Here is a 10,000-nt window from a genome sequence, read left to right as displayed (position 1 = left end):
GGATTGAGACAGTGGGATTGAGACAGTGGGGGGTAGTGGGATTGAGACAGTGGGAGGCAGTGGGAGGTAGTGGGATTGAGACAGTGGGAGGTAGTGGGATTGAGACAGTGGGAGGTAGTGGGATTGAGACAGTGGGAGGTAGTGGGATTGAGACAGTGGGGGTAGTGGGATTGAGACAGTGGGATTGAGACAGTGGGAGGTAGTGAGATTGAGACAGTGGGAGGTAGTGGGATTGAGACAGTGGGTGTGAGACAGTGGGAGGTAGTGGGATTGAGACAGTGGGAGGTAGTGGGATTGAGACAGTGGGTGTGAGACAGTAGGAGGTAGTGGGATTGAGACAGTGGGAGGTAGTGGGATTGAGACAGTGGGATTGAGACAGTGGGGGGTAGTGGGATTGAGACAGTGGGAGGCAGTGGGAGGTAGTGGGATTGAGACAGTGGGAGGTAGTGGGATTGAGACAGTGGGAGGTAGTGGGATTGAGACAGTGGGGGGTAGTGGGATTGAGACAGTGGGATTGAGACAGTGGGAGGTAGTGGGATTGAGACAGTGGGTGTGAGACAGTGGGAGGTTGTGGGATTGAGACAGTGGGAGGTAGTGGGATTGAGACAGTGGGTGTGAGACAGTGGGAGGTAGTGGGATTGAGACAGTGGGGGTAGTGGAGGTAGTGGGATTGAGACAGAGGGAGGTAGTGGAATTGAGACAGTGGGAGATAGTGGGATTGAGACAGTGGGAGGTAGTGGGATTGAGACAGTGGGAGGTAGTGGGATTGAGACAGTGTGAGGTTGTGGGATTGAGACAGTGGGGGGTAGTGGGATTGAGAAAGTGGGAGGTAGTGGGATTGAGACAGTGGGATTGAGACAGTGGGAGGTAGTGGGATTGAGACAGTGGGAGGTAGTGGGATTGAGACAGTGGGATTGAGACAGTGGGGGGTAGTGGGATTGAGACAGTGGGAGGCAGTGGGAGGTAGTGGGATTGAGACAGTGGGAGGTAGTGGGATTGAGACAGTGGGGGGTAGTGGGATTGAGACAGTGGGATTGAGACAGTGGGAGGTAGTGAGATTGAGACAGTGGGAGGTAGTGGGATTGAGACAGTGGGTGTGAGACAGTGGGAGGTAGTGGGATTGAGACAGTGGGAGGTAGTGGGATTGAGACAGTGGGTGTGAGACAGTGGGAGGTAGTGGGATTGAGACAGTGGGAGGTAGTGGGATTGAGACAGTGGGAGTTAGTGGGATTGAGACAGTGGGAGTTAGTGGGATTGAGACAGTGGGATTGAGACAGTGGGGGGTAGTGGGATTGAGACAGTGGGAGGCAGTAGGAGGTAGTGGGATTGAGACAGTGGGAGTTAGTGCGATTGAGACAGTGGGATTGAGACAGTGGGGGGTAGTGGGATTGAGACAGTGGGAGGCAGTGGGAGGTAGTGGGATTGAGACAGTGGGAGGTAGTGGGATTGAGACAGTGGGAGGTAGTGGGATTGAGACAGTGAGAGGTAGTGGGATTGAGACAGTGGGGGGTAGTGGGATTGAGACAGTGGGAGGTAGTGGAGGTAGTGGGATTGAGACAGTGGGAGGTAGTGGGATTGAGACAGTGGGTGTGAGACAGTGGGAGGTAGTGGGATTGAGACAGTGGGAGGTAGTGGGATTGAGACAGTGGGTGTGAGACAGTGGGAGGTAGTGGTATTGAGACAGTGGGAGGTAGTGGGATTGAGACAGTGGGGGGTAGTGGAGGTAGTGGGATTGAGACAGTGGGAGGCAGTGGGAGTGAGACAGTGGGAGGTAGTGGGATCGAGACAGTGGGGGGTAGTGGGATTGAGACAGTGGGATTGAGACAGTGGGAGGTAGTGGGATTGGGATAGTGGGGGGTAGTGGGATTGAGAAAGTGGGAGGTAGTGGGATTGAGACAGTGGGATTGAGACAGTGGGAGGTAGTGGGATTGAGACAGTGGGAGGTAGTGGGATTGAGACAGTGGGAGGTAGTGGGATTGAGACAGTGGGATTGAGACAGTGGGGGGTAGTGGGATTGAGACAGTGGGAGGCAGTGGGAGGTAGTGGGATTGAGACAGTGGGAGGTAGTGGGATTGAGACAGTGGGAGGTAGTGGGATTGAGACAGTGGGAGGTAGTGGGATTGAGACAGTGGGGGTAGTGGGATTGAGACAGTGGGATTGAGACAGTGGGAGGTAGTGAGATTGAGACAGTGGGAGGTAGTGGGATTGAGACAGTGGGTGTGAGACAGTGGGAGGTAGTGGGATTGAGACAGTGGGAGGTAGTGGGATTGAGACAGTGGGTGTGAGACAGTAGGAGGTAGTGGGATTGAGACAGTGGGAGGTAGTGGGATTGAGACAGTGGGATTGAGACAGTGGGGGGTAGTGGGATTGAGACAGTGGGAGGCAGTGGGAGGTAGTGGGATTGAGACAGTGGGAGGTAGTGGGATTGAGACAGTGGGAGGTAGTGGGATTGAGACAGTGGGGGGTAGTGGGATTGAGACAGTGGGATTGAGACAGTGGGAGGTAGTGGGATTGAGACAGTGGGTGTGAGACAGTGGGAGGTAGTGGGATTGAGACAGTGGGAGGTAGTGGGATTGAGACAGTGGGTGTGAGACAGTGGGAGGTATTGGGATTGAGACATTGGGGGTAGTGGAGGTAGTGGGATTGAGACAGAGGGAGGTAGTGGAATTGAGACAGTGGGAGATAGTGGGATTGAGACAGTGGGAGGTAGTGGGATTGAGACAGTGGGAGGTAGTGGGATTGAGACAGTGTGAGGTTGTGGGATTGAGACAGTGGGGGGTAGTGGGATTGAGAAAGTGGGAGGTAGTGGGATTGAGACAGTGGGATTGAGACAGTGGGAGGTAGTGGGATTGAGACAGTGGGAGGTAGTGGGATTGAGACAGTGGGATTGAGACCGTGGGAGGTAGTGGAGGTAGTGGGATTGAGACAGTGGGAGGTAGTGGAGGTAGTGGGATTGAGACAGTGGGAGGTAGTGGGATTGAGACAGTGGGATTGAGACCGTGGGAGGTAGTGGGTGTGAGACAGTGAGAGGTAGTGGGATTGAGACTGTGGGAGGTAGTGGGATTGAGACTGTGGGAGGTAGTGGGATTGAGACAGTGGGAGGTAGTGGGATTGATACAGTGGGAGGTAGTGGGATTGAGACTGTGGGAGGTAGTGGGATTGAGACAGTGGGAGGTAGTGGGATTGAGACAGTGGGAGGTAGTGGAGGTAGTGGGATTGAGACAGTGGGAGGTAGTGGGATTGAGAATGTTGGAGGTAGTGGGATTGAGACAGTGGGAGGTAGTGGGATTGAGACAGTGGGAGGTAGTGGGATTGAGACTGTGGGAGGTAGTGGGATTGAGACAGTGGGAGGTAGTGGGATTGAGACAGTGGAAGGTAGTGGGATTGAGACAGTGGGAGGTAGTGGAGGTAGTGGGATTGAGACAGTGGAAGGTAGTGGGATTGAGACAGTGGGAGGTAGTGGAGGTAGTGGGATTGAGACAGTGGGGGGTAGTGGGATTGAGACAGTGGGAGGTAGTGGAGGTAGTGGGATTGAGACAGTGGGGGGTAGTGGGATTGAGACAGTGGGAGGTAGTGGAGGTAGTGGGATTGAGACAGTGGGAGGTAGTGGGATTGAGACAGTGGGTGTGAGACAGTGGGAGGTAGTGGGATTGAGACAGTGGGAGGTAGTGGGATTGAGACAGTGGGATTGAGACAGTGGGGGGTAGTGGGATTGAGACAGTGGGAGGCAGTGGGAGGTAGTGGGATTGAGACAGTGGGAGGTAGTGGGATTGAGACAGTGGGAGGTAGTGGGATTGAGACAGTGGGGGGTAGTGGGATTGAGACAGTGGGATTGAGACAGTGGGAGGTAGTGAGATTGAGACAGTGGGAGGTAGTGGGATTGAGACAGTGGGTGTGAGACAGTGGGAGGTAGTGGGATTGAGACAGTGGGAGGTAGTGGGATTGAGACAGTGGGTGTGAGACAGTGGGAGGTAGTGGGATTGAGACAGTGGGAGGTAGTGGGATTGAGACAGTGGGATTGAGACAGTGGGGGGTAGTGGGATTGAGACAGTGGGAGGCAGTGGGAGGTAGTGGGATTGAGACAGTTGGAGGTAGTGGGATTGAGACAGTGGGAGGTAGTGGGATTGAGACAGTGGGGGGTAGTGGGATTGAGACAGTGGGATTGAGACAGTGGGAGGTAGTGGGATTGAGACAGTGGGTGTGAGACAGTGGGAGGTAGTGGGATTGAGACAGTGGGAGGTAGTGGGATTGAGACAGTGGGTGTGAGACAGTGGGAGGTAGTGGGATTGAGACAGTGGGGGGTAGTGGAGGTAGTGGGATTGAGACAGAGGGAGGTAGTGGAATTGAGACAGTGGGAGATAGTGGGATTGAGACAGTGGGAGGTAGTGGGATTGAGACAGTGGGAGGTAGTGGGATTGAGACAGTGTGAGGTTGTGGGATTGAGACAGTGGGGGGTAGTGGGATTGAGAAAGTGGGAGGTAGTGGGATTGAGACAGTGGGATTGAGACAGTGGGAGGTAGTGGGATTGAGACAGTGGGAGGTAGTGGGATTGAGACAGTGGGATTGAGACCGTGGGAGGTAGTGGAGGTAGTGGGATTGAGACAGTGGGAGGTAGTGGAGGTAGTGGGATTGAGACAGTGGGAGGTAGTGGGATTGAGACAGTGGGATTGAGACCGTGGGAGGTAGTGGGTGTGAGACAGTGAGAGGTAGTGGGATTGAGACTGTGGGAGGTAGTGGGATTGAGACTGTGGGAGGTAGTGGGATTGAGACAGTGGGAGGTAGTGGGATTGATACAGTGGGAGGTAGTGGGATTGAGACTGTGGGAGGTAGTGGGATTGAGACAGTGGGAGGTAGTGGGATTGAGACAGTGGGAGGTAGTGGAGGTAGTGGGATTGAGACAGTGGGAGGTAGTGGGATTGAGAATGTTGGAGGTAGTGGGATTGAGACAGTGGGAGGTAGTGGGATTGAGACTGTGGGAGGTAGTGGGATTGAGACAGTGGGAGGTAGTGGGATTGAGACAGTGGAAGGTAGTGGGATTGAGACAGTGGGAGGTAGTGGAGGTAGTGGGATTGAGACAGTGGAAGGTAGTGGGATTGAGACAGTGGGAGGTAGTGGAGGTAGTGGGATTGAGACAGTGGGGGGTAGTGGGATTGAGACAGTGGGAGGTAGTGGAGGTAGTGGGATTGAGACAGTGGGGGGTAGTGGGATTGAGACAGTGGGAGGTAGTGGAGGTAGTGGGATTGAGACAGTGGGAGGTAGTGGGATTGAGACAGTGGGAGGTAGTGGGATTGAGACAGTGGGGGGTAGTGGGATTGAGACAGTGGGATTGAGACAGTGGGAGGTAGTGAGATTGAGACAGTGGGAGGTAGTGGGATTGAGACAGTGGGTGTGAGACAGTGGGAGGTAGTGGGATTGAGACAGTGGGAGGTAGTGGGATTGAGACAGTGGGATTGAGACAGTGGGGGGTAGTGGGATTGAGACAGTGGGAGGCAGTGGGAGGTAGTGGGATTGAGACAGTGGGAGGTAGTGGGATTGAGACAGTGGGAGGTAGTGGGATTGAGACAGTGGGGGTAGTGGGATTGAGACAGTGGGATTGAGACAGTGGGAGGTAGTGGGATTGAGACAGTGGGTGTGAGACAGTGGGAGGTAGTGGGATTGAGACAGTGGGAGGTAGTGGGATTGAGACAGTGGGTGTGAGACAGTGGGAGGTAGTGGGATTGAGACAGTGGGGGGTAGTGGAGGTAGTGGGATTGAGACAGAGGGAGGTAGTGGAATTGAGACAGTGGGAGATAGTGGGATTGAGACAGTGGGAGGTAGTGGGATTGAGACAGTGGGAGGTAGTGGGATTGAGACAGTGTGAGGTTGTGGGATTGAGACAGTGGGGGTAGTGGGATTGAGAAAGTGGGAGGTAGTGGGATTGAGACAGTGGGATTGAGACAGTGGGAGGTAGTGGGATTGAGACAGTGGGAGGTAGTGGGATTGAGACAGTGGGATTGAGACCGTGGGAGGTAGTGGAGGTAGTGGGATTGAGACAGTGGGAGGTAGTGGAGGTAGTGGGATTGAGACAGTGGGAGGTAGTGGGATTGAGACAGTGGGATTGAGACCGTGGGAGGTAGTGGGTGTGAGACAGTGAGAGGTAGTGGGATTGAGACTGTGGGAGGTAGTGGGATTGAGACTGTGGGAGGTAGTGGGATTGAGACAGTGGGAGGTAGTGGGATTGATACAGTGGGAGGTAGTGGGATTGAGACTGTGGGAGGTAGTGGGATTGAGACAGTGGGAGGTAGTGGGATTGAGACAGTGGGAGGTAGTGGAGGTAGTGGGATTGAGACAGTGGGAGGTAGTGGGATTGAGAATGTTGGAGGTAGTGGGATTGAGACAGTGGGAGGTAGTGGGATTGAGACAGTGGGAGGTAGTGGGATTGAGACTGTGGGAGGTAGTGGGATTGAGACAGTGGGAGGTAGTGGGATTGAGACAGTGGAAGGTAGTGGGATTGAGACAGTGGGAGGTAGTGGAGGTAGTGGGATTGAGACAGTGGAAGGTAGTGGGATTGAGACAGTGGGAGGTAGTGGAGGTAGTGGGATTGAGACAGTGGGGGGTAGTGGGATTGAGACAGTGGGAGGTAGTGGAGGTAGTGGGATTGAGACAGTGGGGGGTAGTGGGATTGAGACAGTGGGAGGTAGTGGAGGTAGTGGGATTGAGCCAGTGTCTCAGGCTGTCTCAGAGAGTGATGAGGTCAGGCTGTCTCAGAGAGTGATGAGGTCAGGCTGTCTCAGAGAGTGATGAGGTCAGGCTGTCTCAGAGAGTGGCGAGGTCAGGCTGTCTCAGAGAGTGATGAGGTCAGGCTGTCTCAGAGAGTGATGAGGTCAGGCGGTCTCAGAGAGTGATGAGGTCAGGCTGTCTCAGAGAGCGGCGAGGTCAGGCTGTCTCAGAGAGTGGCGAGGTCAGGCTGTCTCAGAGAGCGGCGAGGTCAGGCTGTCTCAGAGAGCGGCGAGGTCAGGCTGTCTCAGAGAGCGGCGAGGTCAGGCTGTCTCAGAGAGTGGCGAGGTCAGGCTGTCTCAGAGAGTGGCGAGGTCAGGCTGTCTCAGAGAGCGGCGAGGTCAGGCTGTCTCAGAGAGTGGCGAGGTCAGGCTGTCTCAGAGAGCGGCGAGGTCAGGCTGTCTCAGAGAGTGGCGAGGTCAGGCTGTCTCAGAGAGTGGCGAGGTCAGGCTGTCTCAGAGAGTGATGAGGTCAGGCTGTCTCTCTGTCTATCATATATAGAGTGCGGTCCAAACACTTAAAAGATACAACCCTATCCCCTCAGCCCTCAAATTAAGTCGACACTTCAGATGATGTATCATGACGTCTGATGAGTGTACACTTGCAGGGCGAGGGGGCGAGGGAGGAAGGAAGTAATTTTGCCCGGAAATGTTTCACTCGTTCGCCCAGCTTGTGGGTGCTTTTATATGCGCTACAGTCAATTATATTTTCACGTCTACTTATATTAAATATGTAATTGTTAATAGATGCCTACTGTATGAAAGCTAGCAAATTAATTAGCAAACTAACGTTAGCCTGCCTAGCTAGAACTTCTGAAGATGGAAAATGTTTAAATTCTACAATTTTCCAAAACTAACCAAACAAAAAAACATAATTACTTTAACGTGACGTGCTTGCGCCTTCATGTGCATTCGTTACACAATTTCTAACTTATTTACATTTTGTTTTTTTACTTACACTTGTATGTTGACTTCTCCATATTGACGTTGAAGTTCCGGCTGACTTTTCTTAGCGGATGTACAATCATTGTGAATTGAATTATGGGGACGTTTCAGGTTCCGAAGTGAACATAATTGTACACTCGCAAACTCCGTTAAAAACGAGGGCTAGCTAGGCAGGCAATACGTTGCACACTTCCCTTGCTTGGCTAATCATTTGGACCGACGACCGCGGGGATTCCCCCAAGGGCAAAAGGCGAGGGTAAGTGGAGCAGACCGTGTCTTTAATGAGTTTGAAACACAGCCAGAGTCTAGACTGATTTGTTTATTTTTTCTCTCTCTGGTCCTCCCTCCCCCCACCTCCTCCCTGTCCTAGGTCGCGGTAAAGGTGATCGATAAGAGGAAGGCGAAGAAGGACTCTTACGTGACGAAGAACCTCCGTAGAGAAGGTCACATCCAACAGATGATCAGACATCCCAACATCACCCAGCTACTGGACATACTGGAGACTGAGAACAGGTACTATACTATACTATACTATACTACACTATACTACACTATACTATACTATACTACACTATACTACACTATACTATACTATACTATACTATAATATAATATACTATACTATACTATACTATACTATACTATACAATAGACTACTGGACATACTGGAGACTGAGAACAGGTACTATACTATACTATACTTTACTATACTATACTATACTATAGACTACTGGACATACTGGGGACTGAGAACAGGTACTATACTATACTATACTCTACTATACTATACTATACTACACTATACTATACTATACTATAGACTACTGGACATACTGGAGACTGAGAACAGGTACTATACTATACTATACTACACTATACTATACTATACTATACTACACTATACTATACTATACTATACTATAGACTACTGGACATACTGGAGACTGAGAACAGGTACTATACTATACTGTACTATACTATACTACACTACACTATACTATACTATACTATACTATACTATACTATACTATAGACTACTGGACATACTGGAGACTGAGAACAGGTACTATACTATACTGTGCTATACTATACTATACCATACTATACCATACTATACTATACTATACTATACTATACTATACTATACTATACTATACTATACTATACTATACTACTATAGACTACTGAACGTACTATCATCAGTTACTACCTGGTGATGGAGTTGACCTGTCATCTGTTATCATCAGTTACTACCTGGTGATGGAGTTGTCCTGTCATCTGTTATCATCAGTTACTACCTGGTGATGGAGTTGTGTCCTGTCATCTGTTATCATCAGTTACTACCTGGTGATGGAGTTGTGTCCTGTCATCTGTTATCATCAGTTACTACCTGGTGATGGAGTTGTGTCATCTGTTATCATCAGTTACTACCTGGTGATGGAGTTGTCCTGTCATCTGTTATCATCAGTTACTACCTGGTGATGGAGTTGTGTCCTGTCATCTGTTATCATCAGTTACTACCTGGTGATGGAGTTGTGTCCTGTCATCTGTTATCATCAGTTACTACCTGGTGATGGAGTTGTGTCCTGTTATCATCAGTTACTACCTGGTGATGGAGTTGTGTCCTGTTATCATCAGTTACTACCTGGTGATGGAGCTGTGTCCTGTTATCATCAGTTACTACCTGGTGATGGAGTTGTGTCCTGTTATCATCAGTTACTACCTGGTGATGGAGTTGTGTCCTGCTATCATCAGTTACTACCTGGTGATGGAGTTGTGTCCTGTTATCATCAGTTACTACCTGTTGATGGAGTTGTGTCCTGTTATCATCAGTTACTACCTGGTGATGGAGTTGTGTCCTGTTATCATCAGTTACTACCTGGTGATGGAGCTGTGTCCTGTTATCATCAGTTACTACCTGGTGATGGAGCTGTGTCCTGTTATCATCAGTTACTACCTGGTGATGGAGTTGTGTCCTGTTATCATCAGTTACTACCTGGTGATGGAGTTGTGTCCTGTTATCATCAGTTACTACCTGGTGATGGAGCTGTGTCCTGTTATCATCAGTTACTACCTGGTGATGGAGTTGTGTCCTGTTATCATCAGTTACTACCTGGTGATGGAGTTGTGTCCTGTTATCATCAGTTACTACCTGGTGATGGAGTTGTGTCCTGTTATCATCAGTTACTACCTGGTGATGGAGTTGTGTCCTGTTATCATCAGTTACTACCTGGTGATGGAGCTGTGTCCTGTTATCATCAGTTACTACCTGGTGATGGAGCTGTGTCCTGTTATCATCA

General features: G+C 50.6%; 1 protein-coding gene across 1 annotated transcript in view; it reads left to right on the top strand.

Moving 5' to 3' along the window:
* The window catches only part of LOC106604043 (hormonally up-regulated neu tumor-associated kinase homolog A-like), a 43,615-nt gene that overhangs the window by 11,211 nt on the left and 22,404 nt on the right, over positions 1-10,000 (top strand). The window contains exon 2 of the mRNA XM_045717474.1: positions 8,071-8,213. Within this exon, the coding sequence (XP_045573430.1) occupies positions 8,071-8,213 (143 nt within the window). The remainder of the gene's footprint in view (positions 1-8,070; positions 8,214-10,000) is intronic.

The sequence above is a fragment of the Salmo salar genome, chromosome ssa04 (assembly GCF_905237065.1).
Source record: "Salmo salar chromosome ssa04, Ssal_v3.1, whole genome shotgun sequence".
Lineage (NCBI taxonomy): Eukaryota > Metazoa > Chordata > Actinopteri > Salmoniformes > Salmonidae > Salmo > Salmo salar.
Note: the sequence above shows the minus strand (reverse complement) of the source record. Positions and strands in the feature narration are given on the sequence as shown.